The sequence below is a fragment of the Biomphalaria glabrata genome, chromosome 5 (assembly GCF_947242115.1).
Source record: "Biomphalaria glabrata chromosome 5, xgBioGlab47.1, whole genome shotgun sequence".
NCBI classification, from domain to species: Eukaryota; Metazoa; Mollusca; class Gastropoda; family Planorbidae; genus Biomphalaria; species Biomphalaria glabrata.
Window position 1 is genome coordinate 42924534 of NC_074715.1, and position 25913 is coordinate 42950446.

General features: G+C 37.6%; 1 protein-coding gene across 1 annotated transcript in view; it reads right to left on the reverse strand.

The window, feature by feature from the left end:
• Positions 1-269: 269 nt before the first annotated feature.
• LOC106059560 (uncharacterized) overlaps positions 270-25913 on the reverse strand; it is a 92631-nt gene continuing 66987 nt past the window's right edge. The window contains exons 4-7 of the mRNA XM_056028925.1: positions 24804-24944; positions 24490-24560; positions 15582-15777; positions 270-11727 (exon numbers count right to left, since the gene is read on the reverse strand). Coding sequence (XP_055884900.1) covers positions 8823-11727; positions 15582-15777; positions 24490-24560; positions 24804-24944 — 3313 coding nt within the window. The 3' untranslated portion in view covers positions 270-8822. The remainder of the gene's footprint in view (positions 11728-15581; positions 15778-24489; positions 24561-24803; positions 24945-25913) is intronic.

The window sequence follows — 25913 nt, forward strand, 5'->3', positions numbered from 1 at the left end:
TATTTTGGATATTTGGCACATCAGCATAATTAAGCCATGTTGTGCCCTAAAAAATGTTCCATTTTTTTAAAATCTAACATTCATTGGTTATTAAGAGCAAAATAATGGCTCTGTAAGTTATATAAAGAAGGTATTGTCTTTTTTTTTTAAAGTATTTTTTATATTGTTCTTGTTTTCAGGGTTATTTTTTTATTTTTTATTTGTTTCTTGGGCTTTTAAAAAAATGGTTTCATTTGTCTAGAAAATTTTTTTTTTTTTTTTTTGCATCCTCAATATATTTGTTGCATTAATTAATTTTGTCTTCAAGTGATATTCAAAACAATTTTGTAAAGATGTTTGTTTCCTGTGCACTGTCAACACTGGTGTTCACATCTTGACACTATGTAGAAAATGTTACATTGATGCAGTAAGTCCTGAGCTGGTGTAAGGAGATGTGTGCCCTACTTTCAGTGAAAAACAAAAGACATTGTTTGAAGGCTGCAGGAACAAAATATTTGTTTTAATATTGTACAAGCTGAGGAGAAGGAGGGGAGATCAAAACTTGGATCTTGAACATCAAAAATAGAAAGGTTATAGGTCAAAAAATGAGACACAACATAATATCAGAGGCAATACAAATTGTATGTATATAAAATAGTGTGTTGGTAAAGGATACAAATGGACTTACATAAGCATGTGTGTGAGTTGATGATGGATGAATGAAAAAAAAATGTTGAAGTTTCAACTGGCATGATATAAATCTGGGTCTAGTATATAATCATGGTGTATTTTTTAATGTTACTTCATTCCATATTCCATTGACAATTGTTCATTAAAGTACCTTATAAAAAACATAAGCTAGTCAGTACATAAATTGTCTACCCTATAAATACATTTTTGTTTTGTTTTTCTTTAAAAAAGAAATAGAGGCAACACATGTAATTAGGATGTGTGTTCATTACAGACCACTGAAAAGGTGAAAGTCTTTCATTAATGTGGAATGCTTGAAATAAATTAAAAAAAAACAGATGTGTTTAGTACAATGACCATTGGGCTGGTGTATTTTAATTAGTGTTGCCTCACTTTGAAGCTCCTTGAAAGCAGTTCAATTTTGTAATGGTCAGTCCTTGTCTGCAAGGTTAAAATCTTATCAAATATCACAATGTACAAATTTTCTTCAAACTTTTGTTTTAATTCATTGGTGGTATAACATTATTAGTACAGCATGTATTGCTCTGGTTCATGTTACATTACGAAGTCTACATGACATTAGTCTTTTTTTTTTTTTTTTTATGACTATTTAGTAAGACATTAATTAAATGTGGTGTATGTGTTTGTGCATAATATGAATAACAAAAAAAAACAATACTTTTTCACAGCAATTTCATTCAACATTAACATTTGATCAACAGCACCAGTTTAAAACTTAAGTAATGCCAGACAACTAATAGGCCTGTGACCTGAAAACTCTGAATCATAATACAACTTTTTTATCATTTATAATTTTTTAGATAATGGAGAAAAAATTTAAATCCAATTTAAAAATTAAAAGTTAATTATGTTTTGTAAATTTAATACATTATGTCCTTTTAGTAAGTAGAGATCTATAGGAAACCATTACAACGTTAAGATTGATAATGTTCTAAAAATTACTTATTTAATATCATCTATTATGGTTGTATTTTGGAAATAACAATTATATAATTAAATAACTGGAGATAAAATTATTCATATGCATATAAAAATATACATACATATTACAGTGAATCACAATCTAATGCATTTTTTTAAAATATATAAACATAGAAATATTATACTTTATAAATATATATTTTTTTAAATATTGGCCAATAAATAAATAGGCTTTTCATGTGAGTATAAATAAGTCTTTGTATTTACATGACATAAAAACAGTGACAATGAAACATTGAGAACAACAAAAACATTTAAGGAGCAAAAAGTTTATTTGGAATGAGGGAGAGACTTGATCAGAATGTCAGTTGGCTTAATGACCATGACCATCTAATCGTAAATAATCATAGGCTGGGTTTATAGTGTGAGCAGAAATGGGTTTCCGTGTTCAATCGGAAGTTGATATCATTGTGAGGGAGAAGTGGTTAAAGTATCCAGGTGTCACGTTGACACAGATCTCTCCTTGTATCTGGCTAGGACTGGGCGTTACAGGTAATAAGGTCATGTGACTTCAGTAACTATGGTAATATCCGTAACAAAGGTCAAAACACTGCCCTTTTTAAAGAAAAAATATCTGTATTTGTACTTCGACGAACAGACAACATTCCAAACAAATGTCGAACAATAGTCGTAGAAGACAATCTTCAAACTTACAGTTGGAATAGGATTTTAAAAAAAGAGAAAACTGGATAGGCTATTGACCTGAATATTTGTCCCAAGTACAGAAAGTGTATGAAGTTGTGAAAGAATCTTATCATTGCTACAACTTCCATGAGGTTAACAGATTAAAAAAAAAACAACACTAAAGAGCAGAGCAGTGTTTCCAGAAGGATAAATACCTTGAAAGCAATGCTTAACCTTGTCGGCTCTAAACGCTATTAAGAAATGATGTATAGATCTTCTAAACTGTGTCTCATTGTTCAGAATGCTCAAATGTCTAGCGGTTCTACAAATAGCACAAATACTCTCTAAGATTTTGCTGTGCTACAATACAATATGTTGTATGATTCACTTTGACGTCATCAATTTGTGAGGACGACCTAGATCTACTCGTATTGCCTCTTAAATTACAGTGCTTGACATTAGAGATGATTTGCTAATACGAAGTCTGTGAAAGCAGATCGATAGTCATGGCAACACCTGATTGTGGAACAACAATTTTACATAGTTAAGCTGTTACCAACAAATATCTCGCAAGTTCCAAGATGGCTAATGAAAAAAAAAACTTTTGTCTTTAAAATTATTATATCAGGGACGCGATACTTGCAGAGCAATAAATTTGTTTTCTTGTCTAAACTCATTTCTCGAATGAAGAGTTTGCTGAGAGAGGGATGGCTTGTATTTCCACCCAGGACATGCTATTTCATCACACAATCTCAAGACTTAGTGTTTAAGAGCTTTGATAAAACGCTGAAGAAGATTCCAAGACTTGAAGACTAGGGCTCAGTACTGTGAACACAAGTGAGGAAGACATTTGACATAAACGATAGAATAGTTAAAAATGGCAATGTCTCCGATCCCGAATATAAAGGATGAGTGAAACTAGTAAGGGGGGGGGGCCTTAAAGTGCTCGTCGTGTGCATCTATTGAGTTATTGTACTAGCAGTAATGCCCAGATCAGTTGGAGAGCTCTCACAAACATTTGAGACTCAAAGGAAAGCCATCATTGAAGCCGGAATGAAAACTTAAAAGCACCGTCAGCGGACAACGGTTTTGTCTGCATAAGACGCGAAAAATATTTAGGTCGCAACCGGGCCTGCACAGTCATATAAAACGCTGCACGCATCCTTAATCTTCGAAATCAAAGACATTGCCATGAATGCAAAGAGAGTGAAACTGAATTTCCATTTGTTGGGACCAATACTATCTATTCTATAGGCCGATGTCGCAATTATGTGTACCGGTATAAAAATTAGTGTCACAGGTCTTAACAAATTGGAACCAAATAAAAAGCTTAGAAAAGGTTACTTTAGGCTGTCATAATGTAATCATTGATCATCTATAGCGTGGTCGAGAGGCTAAGTGCGTTTGAACTTAGCTTGGCTTGGCTACCTATGAAAAGGGCTCGAGGTTCGACACTCGACTCGGGCAGAGAGGTGTTTACTGAGCATCTGAAGGCAGCACGGAAAAACCTTATCCCAGATACCCCCTCCCCCCACTGGTCCACAACTGAGATTTGACCAAAGCGCTTGAGCTTTGAAAGCATGAAAGTAGCCACAATTTATTTATAATATATATATATATATATATATATACAGAAGTTCTTGAAACTTGGGAGATTTTAATGTAAGACAACAGAAACATTGATGATCTATGTCCTGAGAATTCACGGATCAAATGTTAGGAAATAAAAAGAGCCAGAGTTGCTGATACAAGTCTAGGATTAGAATGGTTGGTAAAGTAATTTCCGAAGCGTTGCTGGTTCAACTAAGTTGTAACATGAGTGTAACAACTCAAAAGGCTATATAAGAGCTTCACAATAAGGTTAAAAAATAGAAGCATTAATGGTTCTAAGGTTTTGTATGTAGCACCTACAATTAATTTAGTATGTTCTAGATCTATTTAGTTTGACGACAGGATTTATATTACGTCCCTCTTGAACCGGTATTAATAATTATTGTCATGGTTTTAAAAGAAGGATTAATTAATGCATCTTACAAGATATTTTTTTAAATAATGAAACCCTTGAAGCGCTTTGCTTGTTTCTTTTCACTGACATAGGGCCTAAGCTAAATCAAATGTTCAAACCAATGACTTAGCAGAGTTGAAGTCTCTAATTGACATGTACGACTAGATGAACCCATGGATACGCGTAGGACGTTAGTAGGCCTATCTTCTTTTTTGACGGAACATCTGTAATTTTAAAAGATATAGATTCCAAAACCCCACAGGTATTTAAACAAGATAGGTAGTGTGTAATTGTGCAGAATTGAGCAGTTTATGAACGGTGCATTTTTTAATTTTTTTTTTTTTTGCATGGGTAGGCCTATAAATAGAAACATGAGTGACAGCAAAGTTTACCAGAATAGAACAACTTTCAAAATTGTTAGAATCAAAACAGCCACGGAAAATATGAAACAGAAAAAAAAAAAAAATCAGGTCAGCTCCCCGATAGTTCAAGCTGTAAACGACAAATTAATTGGCGAGTCCGCGAGCCAGACAGGAAGTAGATCTATTACATCACGTCTTTCGATCGTCACATCAACTCAAACAAATTGGTAAAGTTGTGCTGTGGTAAGGTCAGGGTCGTGAGCATGCAGACATTCATTATTTCAACATTTTGTGCATTTAATTGAAAGCGTACAACGAAGGTGCTAAAACAGCCAAATTATCAACAAAAGTGTGGAAATTAGAAGTGAATTAAGAGTTACTGTTCTTTGAGTGTCTGTTTCTCGTTTTGTTTATTCTTATAAAAACTGGTATCATTTCATTTTGAAATGCCCTCTTAGCTGGGTCAAATGAGTAATCTTTAAATACTAGATCTCATTGTGTTTATCTTTGCATGTCTATACTATATGGTTCTTGATTTTCTAAGGGAGGCAACTATTAGCATAAAATAAAAATGTGTATTGTAACCACACACCTATGTACCTATAGTATACCTAGACTGGACATGGAGATTTCTAATACTGCACAAAAATGTAATGAAAAACCTTTAAAAAACTGAAACAAGGCGTTGTTTTGTTAAGTAGTTATAAAAAGGTAAAGTTTTTGTTCCAACCCTTACCTATGTAATTGAACATCGAAAATAAGAGCACTCTTGTCTCATAATTATTATTCTGCAAATTTTATAAACATAATATAGATCTAGAAAGTTGTAGGCAATAAATCTATTTAAATGTATAATCTAAAATCATAAGATGATTAAAATCAACAGACTTACATTACTTCGATCTAGGATTTTCGAAACATTATCTCCACAGGAAATGGCTTTCTATCATAGATTTGCGTAAATATAAAGTTTTGTGATTAATATTAATAATAGCCCATTCTATTTAAAATAAAAAAAAAATATTTGAATTATTTCTAAACTTTGAAAACTAAAGATCATTACTTTTCTAAGATAGAAAAGATCGATTTTTCTAGATTTGTGGCGACTTCTCTAACAGCTTGAAAAAGAGTTACGTACATAACAATACATATATATATATATATAGGTCTGTGATTGTAACAATGAGCTCATTCAGTACAGTGGTTCCCAGAATGTGAGACAAAGCGTCGGTGCCGAATTAAAAGTCTGTGTCTTATTAATTTTTGTGTGCATTGTACTGTGGTAATAACTTAATTGAAACTACTAAACACGGTGTAATTGATGATCTAAAGCGATGTCGATAGACATAGGAAACAAAGTCGTTCAACTACAAGAAAAGAGAGAGTTGGGGAGAGATTCATATTTTAAATGAAGATTGAAAGATCTAAATATAAAATAAAAAAAGTTTTTATAATGTACTTGAAATGTAATAAGTTATTCAAAATACCTAAGATCACAGAAGATTCTTTAACTAGGCTTTCTAGATCAGATTATCAAGCGAGTTCCTTTAACAATTCAGCCACATTGGCAACCATTCAAAACTCAACCTCACTGACAACCCTTGGCAACCCAACCTCAATGACAACCCTTGGCAACCTAACCAAACTGACAACTTTTGAAAACTCAACCACTTGTTGTATTGAACTTGATCTATAAATGAATTCAGAAAGCTTTTGACCTCCTGGAGTTAACTGCTGATACATTTCCACTTTCTCATGGATACTAAAACCTCATGAACATTTTGTGACCAAGATCTAAAATAGAGAGAGAGAGAGAGAGGGGGGAAGATGACAGCATCTGAACATATCTGTTAACACTAATTGTGCCAACGTTCTCTAGGTCAAGCGAAGTCATTCTGGGGTAAGATGGCAGACGTGCCAGCAGTGATTTCCTTATTGATTAAATTTCTGGACTTTTGTGTGTGTGTGTGTGTGTGAATGTGTGTGTGTGTTATGAAAAAAAAAGACTGAGAGAAGATGAAACAATACAAACAAAGTGTGGACCCATGGTGTCCTGTTTTCGTTCAAAGAAATAAAAACAATAAAAAACCTTTATTAATTAAGAGAAATATTATTTTGTCCAACATACAAGAAACCTGCGGGACACATTTTGACAGTTATGCTCTTAGATGATGAGAAGCTATGTAAGAAGAGAGACGTCACCAAGGACAATTCTAGGAAAAAAAATCTCTTGGAATTAGTATTGACAATTTTTAGTCTAGTAATACAATGTATTTTTGAAGGCTTCATTATATCTGATATTTGTCTCTCCCCCCCCCCCCCCATTTCCCCATCTCTTTTGAAAACTTTTGTTTTTCTCGCATTATTATGTTAATTAAGTTGCATATGCTCGATGATTAATGTATATACACTCAGAGGTGTGTGGTTGTATATATACAGAGAGGTGTGCGGTTGTATATAAACAGAAAGGTGTGTGATTGTATATATACAGAGGCGTGTGTGGTTGTATATACAGAGAGGTGTGTGGTTGTATATACATAGAGGAGACTTGTGATTATATACATAGACATCGGGTCTGTGGGGAAGCATACGAAGACAGGGTGTGCGGTAGCAATGCATATTCAGATTGTATTATTTACATTGTTACATCTAGTAAGTGAACAGGTTTGTACTAAAAACAAGTTATAAAATGTATATCACAACCAAGTTATCACGGCCATGTTGTCACATCCATGCTGTCACAACCAAATAGTCACATCCATGACGTTATAACCACGTTGTCACATCCATGCTGTCACAACCAAATAGTCACATTCATGACGTTATAACCACGTTGTCTCAGCCATGCTGTCATAACCACGTTGTCACAGCCCTGGTGTCACAATTAAGTTCTAATAGCCATGTTTTAAAAATGCCATATCAACTTCATTGAAGTATCACATTTGCGTCTAACAAATCCAGTGTCACAATTATACATTCCTAATGTCCTATTCATAGCTTCACATTTGTTTTTCGAATTCACATTGTCACCCTTCACATTGTCACCCTTCACATTGTCACCCTTCATATAAAGCGAGAAAATATCTAAATGAAAAGAATAGCTTTGGGTAATGAGTTTTAAGTGAAATAATAATAATATAATAACCATTTTTTTTAGAAATAAATCATTTTACATTAAGCCATACAATTTCTTGTAGCTTTCTGTTGCACACGGACTATGATATAAGTATTGTCAGTTAAAAAAAAAACAAATAAAAGAAACAGATACAACACACAAACTTTTGTGAGTGTCAGTTGCTTTGTGTGAGACTACATAAACTTTATGTACAAAAGAGTTAATCATTTTAGAAAAATATAGAATGCAATCTCATTGTATGGTACATTAATTTGAAATAAAGGTACAATACAACTATAGTTTTTGTTTATGCAAGAAAGCTGTTCTTGCCCACAAAATAATTATAGAAACATGGCAATGGACTTAATAGGTGAATTGTGAATTTTTTCATTTGATTATCACAATAAATATCTTTGGAACTGTAAACAAACAAACAAAAAAAGCCGAGAAAAAAGGTCCTAGTTTTAAATTAGCTAGCCTGATGTCAACTGCACACCTTAAGGATTTTTAAACGCTGATATGGTTATGCCTGAGCTAGATGGGCAAAATATGTAGATAACAGCTGGGGCTGTGTAGCCACGGGAAATACTGCATTCCTCAACGATCTTTAGACTCAAAGGCAAGCCTTATTTTTATTATGTTAGAAACGAACGACCCTGGTAGAGTTTCGTTAAAGGGAAACAAAATTCATCGTAGTCCCTTTATCAGTTTCCACTGAGCAATTTTCTGGTGATGTGGCAGGTCTGCAGCAGTATTATCATTATTATTAATATTCTATCTTTCTATCTATCTATCTATCTATCTATCTATCTATCTATCTATCTATCTATCTATCTATCTATCTATCCATCTATGATATTGCACACATTTGTATATCTGAATTCTGTGGTCACGGCATCTCTAATTTTGTTTCATGAACCAGACAGTGACATGGATGATATGAACTGAATGGATGATATGAACGGAATGGATGATATGAACGGAATGGATGATATGAACTGAGGCTTTAGCATTGAGAAGAATGTGCAAGAAACATTGGGAGGGGTTAGTGCACTGAAGTCTCGTGTAGATCTTCTTCAGGGAGTTTAATAATGGGAATGGAGCGGTCCTGAAGCGTGACAGACTGCAGCTGACGTTGTACGAATGTTACAGGAGATCTAGTGTGACAGTTGGACCAAGCTGCAATCCGTCGTATATGCAGAACTTCTTCATCTATCTCGTCCTCCTCTTCTTCTATACTGTCCTGAGGTGAGATTCTTCTGGCAGAACTAGCGCTACTGTCACTACCGAGGCTCGAGCTGCGCACGCTCGGGGCTAAACGATCTCGCCTGCTGGCACGGTCCTCACACAGAAGTGCTGGTTCGGTGTGCTTCCGCTGCAGCCGGTGTCGGTGAAGTCTGGGAGATCGTCGGATTCCCAAACGCCCCGTTGTTGTTGCCTCTCGGCTGGCTCCTGCTGGTTCATGGGGCGTCGTAGGGATTTCCTGCCTGACGAACTCATTGAAAATAGAGTTAGTTTTCTCGTCTATGCTATAGTCTCTGACAAGATATCTACTTCTGTGACCACGAGAATGGGATTTGAAAAATCTGGCAAACACTGAGATTTTGTTCGGGATGGAGCTATCTTCGAAGCTGTCTCCAGAGTGAAGCTCTGGCTTAGAACATGTTGGCGGCTCGTTGATGCTTTCGTAGACCTGCACCGTTTGTTTTTCCCTTGAGTACTCGCGGCGTTTTTTGGAGGCCGTTTTTCCGTTGCGGCGATCAAAGTGTGTCGTTGACGAAGGTGGCGATTTGTGAGGACCTTCAGCCTTTGCGTTTATAACATTACTGCTGATGTGACGGCTGTCGCGATATAATGGCGATGGTTCGATTCCGGAAGCCACGGCGCCGGCGATAGGGCGCTCATGGTGCAGGCCTTCAAGTCGTTCTATTTCCGCTTTGCTGCTGCGGCGTATGGCAAAGCCGACCACGCCGTCAACTATGGGCTTGCTGTCCCGGCGAGCAGAGATGCCTTCACAGCAATCCACGCTCATCCTGGTGTCCCACTTCATTGTTTCATGCTCTCCGCACTCTTTGGAGCTCTGCTGTTGAGTCTCCAAAGACTTGTAACCGCTGTCGGCTTTCATCTGCCTGAGCTTACTGGCCTGGCTCTCCGTGGTGCTGTCTGTGTTTTCTGTGGTGGTCGTGGTCGAAGATTCAAAGGAAGTGGTGGTCACCTCGTACCTGGAAGTATCCGAAACGTCTCCGTCCGTTTCGACGCTATCAAAACTGTTCTCCACGCTAGTGGACTGGTTGTTTCTCTGAAACCGGTTGTTGATAACATTCCGGTAGTTCTGTCGCCTGTTTTCGTAGTTGGGATGTAAAAAGTTGGCTTGATGACCCGGCCGCGATGACGTTGTACTCTCAAACTGGATCCCGCTGTCTCTATGATCACTTGGGCACGGGTCGCTTTGAGCGTTAGACTCAAAAGAGGTCGTAGCAGGCGTCACGTGCTCTCTGTCGGGAGAATCATCTGGTGATGTGATGTCTTCCATTCGAATGTTATCACTGCATTCCTCATCCTCCTCCAAAGTCGCCCTCAGCCTCCACAGAGCTCGATATTTTCTTGTCCCGTTCAGTGTCTCTGCGCTGTCCTCGTTATCGTCGGGGCGCTCTTGTTCTTTTTTATCCTCCACTACAGTTGCTTCCTCCACCTCGAGCTCCGCGGAAAACTCTGCATCGTTCAGCTGCTCTAGACTTCCTGTATCGTTATACCGAACCTTTGACACCGTCGGCGATCCCAGCTCCAGAATGATGTCGTAATCAGCGTTATAAAATGGCCCTCGTGAGAACTCGGTGATTTTCAGCACGTCATGATCTTCGTGGTCATCTCCGTAACTTTTGACCTTTCTGCTGTTTCGGTAACATTTTTGTCGAGACGGATTAGCCGACTCCAAGCTGTGGGAATACATTGTTTTGTGCTGGGCCTTACTGCGTAGTAGCAATGTCTTTTTGGGAGGATTGCAAGAATCTGTGTAAGATCTCGTCCTCTCCAATCGCGCCAGGAGAAGCTTGTGCTGCTCGTCGGCGACCGCTTCTCCAGAGTGAGAGTGAGGAGCACCAGTGTGTTGAGATCCAATGCTGGAGTGCTGTGACGTCGAGGGCACATGGTGGGAACCGCTGATAGAGTGTTGTGTAAAGCTGTGGATCTGCTGAGGGTTGTGAACTTCTACAGAGATTTGTGTCTTCGCTGATTTGTATGTGGGCGAAGGGGAACTGCCCAGACTGACCATTTCGTTGATGGGCCTAAAAGGAGAAGGTGGTGAGCCTTTAACCCCTGTGTCACGTGTAGCCAGGGGAGAGAAATTTGACGGACTGTCCGGGATCGGCCTGAGAGGCGGTGACGGAGAGTTTTTGCCAACCACGTCCTTGATGAAGTTGAAGGTCGGGGAAGGAGAATTTTTTAAGCCTTTAGGTGTCCGGTAAGTGGGCGAAGGTGAGTCTCGTTTATTTGGTTTCAGTTGGTCTAGAGACAAGCGATTGTCTCGCGAGTGCTTGGGAGATGTCTCTCGCTCTAGAGACAGGCGATTGTCTCGCAAGTGCTTGGGAGATGTCTCCCGCTCTAGAGACAGGCGATTGTCTCGCAAGTGCTTGGGAGATGTCTCCCGCTCTATGCTTGTCCGCCGAGACTCACGCGAGGTCTGTTGCTGCAGCTGCTTCGGTTGCTGTTGTTGTTGTAGCTGAGGTGGGAGTGGTTCAGTCGGCTGTAAAAGTGACGAATGCGCGCGCTGCGCTTCTTGAGCCACTATTGGTGGAAGGAAAAATGTCTTTCGCTCGTCCAAGGAGTTAAATTTAAATTGAGGGTCTTCCAACAAACTTCTCCCTGGCACAGCGCCTCCCATGGAAAACTGTCTTGGTAAATTTTTTCCTATCTTTGAATGTTTCAGATGGTGGAAATCGCCCTCGATGTACCTGAAATAAAATAAGAAAAGTTGCACGATAATTAAGTTTACCTTGTGTACCTACAAACCTAACAATGCTGCTTCGTGCTTTAGCATTGGATAAAAGAAGGTTTACTGTTTTCACTAAACGCAACTAGATTTTAATTCATAGAGCACTGCGAGGAGATATCATGAAGTTCAAATCGTTTTGAGTGCATTGAAGTCCTAAGTCAAAGGTAACAACTCAGACTGATCTAAATACTATTAGAACAGTTTAGTTTTGAGGTCTTTTTGCATTTAGTGATGCATGTAATTTGTCTAAGCATGATCTATGCTTAAAGGAGAGCGAGCTCTCTTGAATTTCGGAATTTAAGGTCCTCTAGTGGAAAATACCGAAAGAAATGTGCAGCACTGAAAGAGACGAATCCATGGAGCGCGAGTATTTCTGGGAACATATGGAGTGGTCAGTTCTCTAAGACACGAGAGCTTTTCATCTAATGGATGTAAACTAACAAAGCATGTTCACTTCGTAATCACAATGACACACACATACATATAGATATTTAGTTTTAGAGACTCGTGATGCCTGCATTATCATTTTCAAATTCAGCCTAACAAGTTCACATTAAAAGTTTAACATTGAAAAACCCAGCTGTCCCATTTCGTATAGCTTGAAGTGTTTTATGATATAACAAGATCATAAAGATTGTGACTGTATCCTATAACAAGAAAAACATATTTAAAAAGATATACGAAGTGTAATTGTATCAACTACCTTGGATCAGTTGTGTTATTAAATTTGTAATAGGTCTAGACCAACAACAATAAATATGTGCGATTAGAAATATTTTTACCAATTGTTTTTGTTGAGCGCTTTTTCATGCTTTTAGCTTTCTATATGCTGTGATTTGGACCAGTTGGGAAAAGGGGGGGGGAGGGAGAGAAAGAAAAGGTTACCTGGGTGAATTTTACCGTAATCAGGGTTTAAAAGTATTTACAAAACAAAACAAAAAAAGGGGGGGGGGTGGGAAAGACCCGAATTTGAACTCATGGCTCACGCCTCCTCAGGCTAACACATTAACCACTCTGCTAGTGAGGTGTTTATGACTATAGAAGATTTTATTGTTATGTATTGTTTGTTTCAAACGTACTTTGAGGCGGCGGCCTATAAAGAGGACTAATTCAGCTTATACCACTTCACCACTTCAGTCAAGTACAATTTCTTTCCCTTGTTCGAGATAGTTAATAAAAAAAATAATATTATTAATAGTTAACTAATTGGTTAATTTATTTTATTGATTCTTGTGTTGTCAGGTAAACAAATAGTGCGAAATTTCAGCTTGATCCGAGATTGGGTGTCGAAGGAAATAAATTGTACCAACTTTTTACCAAAGTCAGTTGATATAAGTTTGGTAAAAATGTATTAAAACGCGTAACAATTTATGAAGACTATTTCGTTACAGCCGCCTGCCCATTCGTGGTAAACCATTTGAACTATCCCTATACTGCTTAGAAACATAATTGTCATCCCGACGTCGAATTGTGTAGCAAGAACATAAAGAAAACGTTCAAATATGACCTCAGAGCAGTGGACACCAATTGGGAAGATGCAGCAAACATTACTAGAGACTGATTGTCATGGAGACAGCTGGCCGACAAAGCGCCAAATGATCAAAGTTAATTAGTCAATACACTAATGTCATTGAAAATAGCCTACATTCTCAAAGTCATTTTTTAAAAATATATATGGTATAAGTTAAATAACTTTTTATTAGGCCTATTGGATTAAATGAAAGTATTAAAAAATGCTAATAAATAAATTTCAATCATTAACTTAAATATTAGAAATAGAAATAGCCTGCCGATGAAGTTGTTTGTTAGGATTATTGTTTCATTTCCTAAATATAGAAATGTTCTTGAGAGAATCCCTAGCCAATACAATGCCCCAACAGTAATACTATTACAGAAGTGTGGACTGAGGCGACAAAAGAATGGATCCAATAAGATCCCAAGGTTACAGAAGTGAATCTTTGCATTAATTGTGACACTGAGCTGACGTAGACTTCCTGTAGCCATGACACTGGAGCGTGATGGTCCAAACTCATTCACGCCCATTCTAATTTAGATGGAATACAATAAGGTCAAACTTCATCCTTCGGTGTTTATGGGGTTATTGCCCTTTCAATCACGTGACCGGATTTTTTTGTCAATGAAAACTTGCTTTTATGTATTGCATCGTAAGAAAATTGGCACAGTTGATCCCACATTTCTCTACAAATATTTACGAATTAAATTAAAAACATTTGTTACATTTCTGCCTGTTGTAGGGATTTGTTTATCAAACAGCAGAAAGCTTTTCTTTATTTAGCTTTTAATTATATAAGATATTCTTACTCCAGTATTGACCAGATTGACTACAACATAGGATGGCTGCCTGGTCGTGCGGTTTGCGCGCTGGACTGTCGTTCGGATTTATCGAGGGTTCAAACCCTGCCCGCTCTCATCCCCCCTCGTCCTGCGGGAGGTTTGGACTAGGAAGTAAACTATCTTCAACTCTGAAGGAACATCCGAAACATGTAAAACATTTTACAAACAAACATATTGATAAAACAAAATTAAAAGGAAACATTTATAACCTTAGCAATGTAGAAAAAAAAGAAGACTGTAGTTAAAGTGCCATGAGAAATAAAAAGTTGTATATTTTAAAAAAGTGTCCTTCTGTCAAAAGTAAGCAAATATAGAGAAGAAGAATACATAGCGATGAAATACTGCTGGACGAAACATAAAAAGAGTGGCTTTGGCCACTAGGGCTTTTTCATTGACAAACAATGAACACAAAGTAAGGGTTAGGGTTGAGACATTTCTGCTCATACATTTCAAAATGTACAATTGATCTAGGATAGATGAAACAATTTACTGACAAACTCTGACATGTTTGGTAACCACATTAAAGGAGGCCTACTACCAAGCAGTGCACAATGAACACTGAGAAAAATGTCCACATGTAGGGCAACAAAGTCACATGACTCAGAGGCGGCTTTAGCTGGGGACCTGGGCGAACGTATTAATAAATAATAATAAATTTAGCTTTTATATAGCGCTACCCTCATGCTTATAGCATGCTCAGAGAGCTATGGTCCAATCTCAGTTGTGGACAAGATGGGGTGGGGGGGGAGGGGGTATCGGGTAGAGGTTTTCCGTGCTGCCTTTAGGAGGGGCCGACACAATGTGTTAGTGTAGAGTAGACTAACCCTAACATTGTTTGGTGATTGGCTAGTTAGTTTAAATCCGACACTGAAGGTCGTATTTATATCCCATTTTGATACCAAAAAAAGCATGCCAAGAGTTATCATGGTACTTGGTGTAGCTGTCATGAGAAGCTCCTAGAAAATTAAGTCACTATTCCTGATTTATGAGAACTGCATTAAAGTAAATTGCAATGACTTCTATAACGTATGTCTACGGTACATTAGAAAGTGAGGCAGAAGCCCCGAATGTTAGTATGAAGGATAACCTGATGGGGACAAGAAGTTTCGTATGGCGGGTGCGGGGCCTGATGCTGTTGCCCCACTCATCACCCACAAGGGCCGCCTTTGAAGAAGATATCGTGACCAAGTGACCAACACAGATTACAACAATAGGTCTACTTTTGTAGGGCGAAAATGGAAAGAAGTGGATAGCGTTTTGTGCTTAAAAGTGGATAGTATACAAGAGATGTGCCCAACACACAAAAGAAACACTTATCAAACAGAAATGTGCCATTATAAGTTATACTTTTATGGTAATCTCGGACAGCGTTTATTAAAAAAAAGGGTGCATTTTCTGTCAGAATTTTTTTAAAAGCGGAAGTCGCCATTGGCAGAGCATGCGCACTGCAGCGCACACCTTCGAACTTTGAACTCCACGTTTGAGCTTGACCTCATCAGATTGTCCAGCTGGAATGATACTCGCCTACTTCCGCTTCCGGCGTTGCCGCCATTTTGACTTGTCTTTGACGAAGTAGCAGCAGTCCCTTGTGCCGAAGTAGTCTCTGTTTCGTCGACCTGGGTGTAGAAAGTGCTGTGCTGGTCTCCGAACTCATCTGTTGAAAAAATGAAACGACACACGTTTTAGAAATAAAACACTTTGCGTCCATTATTCTTTAAATTTAATTATTTTTCGTGAGCCTAGCATTTGTTGATTTTTCAAGCAAAATATTTCTGAATGACAATTACTTTGACTATTGGCTACTAAAATCTTAGGCTACAAGCTAAATCTTACGGAACAATCGCAACACAGTATGTAATGTCATCAAACGGCCAATAGTAAAGTACCTACTTAAGATAGGCCTACTTTGTTTTGTAACAACAATAAGGACGAGTGTATATAGTGTAAGTTAACGGCTCCCGGGCCCTCGAATGGCGATCATTTAGCCTTTACACTTCCCCCTCTCCCTATAAATGAACATGAATGTAGGTCTCGGTGGCGAAAATGTGCTGAAACGAGAGGTCTGAGCTCAAATCCCAGTGTGGATTTTAACATCATGTAACGCAGTTTTAAGATGAAATGTAAAATCACCAAGTCATTGTGCTAGCTACATAATCCTCCTAACTGAGGATCTAAGATAAGTTAATACATCATGAGCTCTTTAAAGGGCTGCTATCACATCACATTGTCACGTGACAAAAGGTTTATTTCAACGACGAATGTTTAGTTTGAGTTCATTTGTTAATCGTGTGTCCATATGTGTTCTGGTGACATCGCCCCTTCTTGTGTTCACGTGAATTCGCCCCTTTTTTGGTTCATGTGACATCGCCACCTTCTTGTAAAAGTAACAGTAAAGTTCCCCTTTCATGACCTTGTGGTCTATAGGGACAAGATGATGTAAAGATCATCTGATTCAGTGGCCTACGGTTAACGGGGGTGTCATGTGGCCAGCCTTTACTTTTCCCCAACTAATATCAGGTCCCCATTAGAGGCTCCCAAAGATCCCGAAATTAAAAATCCCAGTCTTCACCAGGATTCGAACCCCGGACCCCGGTTCGGAAGTCAAGCTCTTTACCGCTCAGCCACCGCGCCTCCTCCACCTTCTTGTATTCAGGTAATATTGCTTCATTCTTGTGTTCAAGTGACATCGCCCCCTTCTTGTGTTCAACTGACATCGCCTAATTCGAACCCCGGACCCCGGTTTGGAAGTCAAGCTCTTTACCGCTCAGCCACCGCGCCTCCTCCACCTTCTTGTATTCAGGTAATATTGCTTCATTCTTGTGTTCAAGTGACATCGCCCCCTTCTTGTGTTCAACTGACATCGCCCCCTTGTTGTGTTTAAGTAGGATTTGTGGACGAGAGGCTAAGTATGCTTGAACGTTGCTTGGCTACCTATCAATGGGGCTCTAGGCGCCTAAAAGAGACCACCCCCTCCTCCCACTGGTCCACGAATGGGATCGGACGATAATGCTCTGAGAATGCTATAAAAGCAGGAAAGTTGCGCTATATAAAAGCTATTTTTAAAAAGTGACATCGCCCCCCTTTTTTGTGTTCAATCTAGGTCTAGAGAGATATCGCCCAATCTGGGTTTAAAGTGACATCGCCCAATGTTGAATCAAAATGACATCGCTGTGTTTTAAAAAAGCTTTGTGTTGAATGTTTTCTTACAGACCACAACAAAATCAGACTTACAGACCACAACATAATCAAACTTACAGACCACAGCATAATCAGACTATCTCAATATTACAATTTTTAGAACATGCAGGTCATTCATCAATTTGTGGATTGTCACAAAAGCTGTCTTTCTATATTTCAACCATTTCGTAATGCGACGCTCATGTGGTTGTGACATTTCATCTAACAACCGAACGGAATCCCAGCTTATTAGCAAATCCGATAGATTGAAAATAGATATTTCAAAGCAATTGGAAAACTATCTGAAGTAATGGGGAGATGACTCCGGCTGTGTGCGTCATGCGTTGCTAGGCAAAGGGAAGCAAGTGTCGCTGGAGGGGACATAACCGTGTGGGTTTGTGGGATTGCGTTGAGAAACACAACAAAAAACACGAGCTCCAACGTCTGCTTGTGTTCACTGGAGAAAGACATGAGAATTGGAAGACCGGTATTCAATCAAAACACAGACTTTCTAACATTAACTGTCACTCTAACAAAAAGCAATATAGTTTGTGTATGACGTCAAAGAATTTTTATGTGATTAGAATAAAAAAATATTTTTTTAATATAGACTAAAGGATAGGTAAAGTAAAACACAAGCTATAGCTTAGGGCCCCCACTAACTTAGGGCCCCTACTAGCTTAGGGCCACAACTAGCTTAGGTCCCCACTAGCTTGGGCTCCCCAAAATATTTTCAATCCATTCGAAGAGAGGGCAAAAAAAACAAACAACAACAACAACAACCTTGCGTTGATTAAAAGGGGCCCGTTGTTATTTTATTATTATCTCTCTAGGCTATTATTAGTTCTAAGCTGACTGCTGCAATAACAATGAACATAGACTTTTGGTTTACGTACTGGCAAACATTATACACGTAACCTTTGAACTTTTTGAGGCTTTAACATCGGCTATAGATAATGACAATGAAATCTATCTATCTACATAACCTTGGTAATCATACGCAGCCTAATTGCACTACGTGGTTGAGGGGTGCAGTTCCATAAGTAGGTCAAATAAATATTCACATTGTGACAAACACACATTTTTCAGAACTTATCAACCCTTTCTTCTCCTGCCATTGGTCAGGTTTGTGCTCAGGATTGTTGGTTTAAAGAATTAAGAAGCAGCTTTCAATTAATTTTAAAAAAATTAAACTTCGGATTCTTTAATCATCAAATGTCATCATCTAATGACATCAGGAAAACCACAAGTTAGCTTTAATTACTTGAAACAGGTTTAATTAGTGCCTTGCAGTCTTCCCATACATCGGTCATGTTTTTAATAAGGAGTTTTCTAGTCTGAGTAATGAAAGACAGACGAATATGATTGTACATTAACAACTCTTCACCTTAATTTTGATTCGTAGTTGTGCTGACATAAATACTAGTTTTTGTTTTTTCTTAACTGTCCTACATTGTGTTAAGTGTCGTTTCACTTTCACTTTAAAACAAAACATCAGAGGAACGTGACGGAAAAATGAATGAACTAGTACAGTCAATTGACAGAATCATATCATTATGGAAGCAAAGTTTTGCATTTCAGTTTTTGTCACCTGTGAAGCCAATGTTAATTGACGAAGCATACGTTAACTGGTGAAGCCAATGTTAACTTTTGGAGAATGCGCAGACCATTGGGGAATGGGTTGACTTTTGAATGCATGGACCATCGGAGAATGCATTGATTGTTGGGGAATGCTTAATTGTTGGAGAATGTGTTAAACGTTGGGGAATACAACTATCGGAGAATGCTTGAATGTTGAAGAATGCTTTGTTAATTGAAGAATGCCTTGACTATTGGAGAATACAATGACTATTCGAGAATGCAATGACTACTTTATAATGTCTTGACTATTGGATAATGTCTTGACTATTGTTGAATGCAATGACTATTGGAGAATACAATGACTATTGGAGAATACAATGACTATTGGAGAATGCAATGACTATTGGAGAATGCAATGACTATTTGAGAATGCAATGACTATTGGAGAATGCAATGACTATTGGAGAATGCAATGACTATTGGAGAATGCAATGACTATTGGAGAATGCAATGACTATTGGAGAATACAATGACTATTTGAGAATGCAATGACTATTGGAGAATGCAATGACTATTGGAGAATGCAATGACTATTGGAGAATGCAATGACTATTGGAGAATACAATGACTATTGGAGAATGCAATGACTATTGGAGAATGCAATGACTACAATGACTATTGGAGAATGCAATGACTATTTGAGAATGCAATGACTATTGGAGAATGCAATGACTATTGGAGAATACAATGACTATTTGAGAATGCAATGACTATTGGAGAATGCAATGACTATTTGAGAATGCAATGACTATTTGAGAATACAATGACTATTTGAGAATGCAATGACTATTTGAGAATACAATGACTATTTGAGAATGCAATGACTATTGGAGAATGCAATGACTATTGGAGAATGCAATGACTATTGGAGAATGCAATGACTATTGGAGAATACAATGACTATTGGAGAATGCAATGACTATTGGAGAATGCAATGACTATTTGAGAATACAATGACTATTGGAGAATGCAATGACTATTGGAGAATGCAATGACTATTTGAGAATACAATGACTATTTGAGAATGCAATGACTATTGGAGAATACAATGACTATTGGAGAATACAATGACTATTTGAGAATGCAATGACTATTGGAGAATGCAATGACTATTGGAGAATGCAATGACTATTGGAGAATACAATGACTATTTGAGAATGCAATGACTATTTGAGAATGCAATGACTATTGGAGAATGCAATGACTATTGGAGAATACAATGACTATTGGAGAATGCAATGACTATTGGAGAATGCAATGACTATTGGAGAATGCAATGACTATTGGAGAATGCAATGACTATTGGAGAATGCAATGACTATTGGAGAATGCAATGACTATTGGAGAATACAATGACTATTGGAGAATGCAATGACTATTGGAGAATGCAATGACTATTGGAGAATGCAATGACTATTGGAGAATGCAATGACTATTGGAGAATGCAATGACTATTGGAGAATACAATGACTATTTGAGAATGCAATGACTATTGGAGAATACAATGACTATTTGAGAATGCAATGACTATTTGAGAATGCAATGACTATTGGAGAATACAATGACTATTTGAGAATGCAATGACTATTTGAGAATGCAATGACTATTTGAGAATGCAATGACTATTGGAGAATACAATGACTATTTGAGAATGCAATGACTATTTGAGAATGCAATGACTATTGGAGAATGCAATGACTATTGGAGAATGCAATGACTATTGGAGAATACAATGACTATTGGAGAATGCAATGACTATTGGAGAATGCAATGACTATTGGAGAATACAATGACTATTTGAGAATGCAATGACTATTGGAGAATGCAATGACTATTGGAGAATGCAATGACTATTGGAGAATGCAATGACTATTGGAGAATACAATGACTATTAGAGAATACAATGACTATTGGAGAATGCAATGACTATTGGAGAATGCAATGACTATTTGAGAATACAATGACTATTTGAGAATGCAATGACTATTGGAGAATGCAATGACTACTGGAGAATGCAATGACTATTGGAGAATGCAATGACTATTGGAGAATACAATGACTATTGGAGAATGCAATGACTATTGGAGAATGCAATGACTATTGGAGAATACAATGACTATTTGAGAATACAATGACTATTTGAGAATGCAATGACTATTGGAGAATGCAATGACTACTGGAGAATGCAATGACTATTTGAGAATGCAATGACTACTGGAGAATGCAATGACTATTGGAGAATGCAATGACTATTGGAGAATACAATGACTATTGGAGAATGCAATGACTATTGGAGAATGCAATGACTATTGGAGAATACAATGACTATTTGAGAATGCAATGACTATTGGAGAATGCAATGACTATTGGAGAATGCAATGACTATTGGAGAATGCAATGACTATTAGAGAATGCAATGACTATTTGAGAATGCAATGACTATTAGAGAATGCAATGACTATTTGAGAATGCAATGACTATTGGAGAATGCAATGACTATTTGAGAATGCAATGACTATTTGAGAATGCAATGACTATTAGAGAATGCAATGACTATTTGAGAATGCAATGACTATTTGAGAATGCAATGACTATTTGAGAATGCAATGACTATTGGAGAATGCAATGACTATTAGAGAATGCAATGACTATTGGAGAATGCAATGACTATTTGAGAATGCAATGACTATTTGAGAATGCAATGACTATTGGAGAATGCAATGACTATTGGAGAATGCAATGACTATTGGAGAATGCAATGACTATTAGAGAATGCAATGACTATTAGAGAATGCAATGACTATTTGAGAATGCAATGACTATTGGAGAATGCAATGACTATTTGAGAATGCAATGACTATTGGAGAATGCAATTACTATTTGAGAATTCAATGACTATTGGAGAATGCAATGACTATTGGAGAATGCAATGACTATTGGAGAATGCAATGACTATTTGAGAATGCAATGACTATTGGAGAATGCAATGACTATTTGAGAATGCAATGACTATTTGAGAATGCAATGACTATTAGAGAATGCAATGACTATTGGAGAATGCAATGACTATTTGAGAATGCAATGACTATTAGAGAATGCAATGACTATTTGAGAATGCAATGACTATTAGAGAATGCAATGACTATTGGAGAATGCAATGACTATTAGAGAATGCAATGACTATTTGAGAATACAATGACTATTTGAGAATGCAATGACTATTGGAGAATGCAATGGCCGGTGAATTAAACGTTATTCTGGTGGTGGAGCATGAGTTGACTGGTTAAGCATGAGTTGACTGATTAAGCACGAGTTGACTGGTTAAGCATGAGTTGACTGATGGAGCATGAATTGACTGATGGAGCATGAGTTGACTGATGGAGCATGAATTGACTGATGGAGAATGAGTTGACTGGTTAAGCATGAGTTGACTGATGGAGCATGAATTGACTGATGGAGCATGAATTGACTGATGGAGCATGAGTTGACTGGTTAAGCATGAGTTGACTGATGGAGCATGAATTGACTGATGGAGCATGAGTTGACTGATGGAGCATGAGTGGACTGATGGAGCCTGAGTTGACTGATGGAGCATGAGTTGACTGATGGAGCCTGAATTGACTGATGGAGCATGAGTTGACTGGTAGTCGGATGGCTTAAATTTTTTGCCTACTCTGAAATTCCTTGCTCCAAAATATATTGATATTTTATTAACCGTCTTCTTTCATAGAAAAAGTCATAAGTAAAAATGTTGAGAAATCTCCAGAATGAACTTTGAAGTACATCAGTTTCTTCCAAGTCAGTTTAACCCTTACACTCCGTACAGGAGTACACAACAGTACATCCAGCATTCCGTGGGATTGTTTTATGCCACAACAACCTTTTTAAAAAGAATTTTGCAACAAGCTGTCAAAGCGTGTACATTCCCGACATAATCAATGGTCGTTCTATAAGTGCTCTGGACTGTTGTCTCGATGGTCCAGGGATCGAAACCCTCCCGCCAACATTCCCCGCCATACTGCGGGAGGTTTGGTCCAGGATGTAGAGTACAATAAACAAACAATTCTTATCGCTCTAAATTGCTTTGTTGGGCTTATGTTGTATGTCCTTGTGGGCTAATGTTGTATGTCCTAGTGGGCTAATGTATGTCCTACTGGGCTAATGTTGTATGTCTTACTGGGTTAATGTTGTATATTCTGTGCTAAAATTGTATGTCCTACTGGGCTAATGTAGTATGTCCTAGTGGGATATTTTGTATGTCCTACTGGTTAAATGTTTCATATTTTATTGGGTTAATGATTTTTATGTAACTGTTTTTTTTTTCTGTTTTTGTTTTTGTAATTCTAAATTATATATTCGTTTCTTGTAGTGGTGTAGAGTTTTAATTTGATACTTCCACATTGTAACACATGACACCCTCAGAAAAGAAATAAAAGACGTGTTCAAAAATCATTCTATAAAAGATATTGGAGATTGTCATCTACGGAAGATAACTCTGAAGCCAGCAGTTTGGTGTATCTGGTGTACAGAAGAAAGGACGTGCTGATGACATTTGTAGTTTTCTTCTTCTTCTTCATCGTTCTCATTGTTATGTTGGAGTGTTCATATGACTAGACCAATACATGAGATGAACTGCGCAGTGGTTTCCAAATCAGGGAGCTCTCCATTTAGTTTTCTTTCTATTGGGGTGATTTGGGGCCAATGTCTTATACGGGCCTCTTGGTAGAGAGAGCAGTTTTGGAGGACGTGGTCGGCATTTTCTAGTTTGAAAGGTATGCAAAAACTAATGCGTGAACTTATCTTATAACTTACAGACGCTCCATCAAAAGAGAAGATAGTTACGTCCTAAGCGTATCCATGTATTAATCTAGTTGTGTCTTAATTAGAGACTTAAAATCTCTTAAGTCATTGATATTACGGGCTAATTTAGGCAACCCGCTCAATGCTCTAATGGTACTAAAGAAGAAGGAACACTTGTACGAATTAGTCCTAGCATACGGAATAACGTTTGTACCTTTATCTTTGTGCATGGATCTTTTTTGTGTTAAGTTGTGTTTTGTATTTGTAGGTTATGGTTCAATGTCTAATGTATTATCGCTACCTTAATTTTTAGTCTTCTGATTGAAGTGTCTCTCAGTTTAGTGACTTTACTCATGGGCGTAGCAGGGAGGAGGGAGGTTGGGGTTTAACCTTTTTTCTGAAATAAAATCACCCCTCCCCCAGGAAAAAAAAAGAGTGGAGTTTGTTAATAATTAGTATTTTAAAAGGTTTTTTTTAATTGGAAGGGAGTTTTGAGGTTCAACTTCCCCCAGCCCACGGCGTAGCCAGGTATGTGAGTTTGGGAAGGGGTTGAGGTGAAATCCTCCCTCCACTACAAAAAAAAATGTAAAGCAAAACTACAGTCACGAAATTCCATGGGCGTAGTCAAGTGAGTTTTGAGGTTCACGCCCCCCCCCCCTTTCCCATTTTCGGCCCCCTAGTTTACTGTTTACCCAATGTATTGAAATAATCAAAATATGTCTATGAATGCAATAAAACCTAGAAATACCTTTTGGAAAATCAGACCGGAAGTTAGTTGTCTCCGTGGCGCCTTCCTGTTCGCTAACACGATCTGGAAGTCTGACACAAAACAGGAAGTCATATAAGCATGGTGGGAATGAAATAGTACGCCAGTACATAAGTTAAAACTAGCTTCTTTAGCCGAATTAATATTTCAATAGATATAGATTATGCTAGCAGCTAATGTTTGTATTACAGTGTAATCTGCGATTGCCTTTTCTTTGTTTTTTGTTTTGTTTATGTTACATTCGAATTGTCATTATTTTTGGTTAGATAAGAGTTGAATAATTTCAAATGTATTACCTGAAATCGACTGTTTTCCTCGGTGTTTGGGGAATGTCAAAGGAATAGGAGCTTGGATCTGAGAAGATATCAGAGTTGATAGTTTCGTATCTTTGTAAAGCTCGCAATGTGTTGTCAGAAACGTTCTCTCTGCTTGATGTGCTGGATTAAAGAAAAAAAAGATCTTCTTGATTAATCACGCTTAGTCTAATTAGATAGTATCTTATAGTTCTCATGTATCGCACCAATATGCACTGCATTAGTGGATTTGTCCTAAAGAAGGACTTGTTACTCTATTATTATCAAAGTCTTTCTGCATATAGATATCAATTACGGTGAATGTTCTAGGCAGAACTGGATTTAGACTTCACAAGGCCCTCACATATTTGAGATCTGGGTCCGCTTGGAAAGAACTTGTGGCAATTTTTTCTTTGCTTTTTCTTCAAAATGATAGAAAGTATTCCTGGCACATTTTTTTTTATTACTAAACTAAAGCTTGTATTACCTTTAGGTAAATCTAGCACTCGCTCTTGGAATGATATTTTGGATTTGAGCAGGGGTCCGCAGAAAGATGAAAATTAAATACAACTAAAGTAACTTCTCGCTAAAAGCCAGTTTATCGGATCAAATAATCTGGCCCTATCAATGGCGGGGCCCTATGCGAAACGTATTGCGCGGGGCCCAGTCTGGATAAGGATAAGGATAATAAGTAAAAATCAATATTTTAAATTAGAAAATAAATTCGTCTTTGCATTACATTTTTATTAAAATAAAAGCTGACAATGCCGTTTTTTTTAATCGCTCGTAGGAATTGCATTTTCTATATTGAATGACATCCCAAAATGACAATTTTTGTCTATCTTTAACGAGATTTTTATGAGTTTTCGGGATATTTTCAGAAGCTCCTAGAAAATCAGGAAGCCGCGGTTATAATGGTTTAATTTAATAATTTACTTCTATAATTAGCGCGTGGCTTATGAAAGAGCGGGGCCATCTGAGGCCGCATAAGTTGCAGTGGCCTATGGCCGGCCCTGTTTATTAGGCTACGTACTGTTCTATGACGACCTAAATCACATGGCTATTCCCGACTGAGTGTTGAACCCTAACCGCATGAACAAACTCAGATCCCAA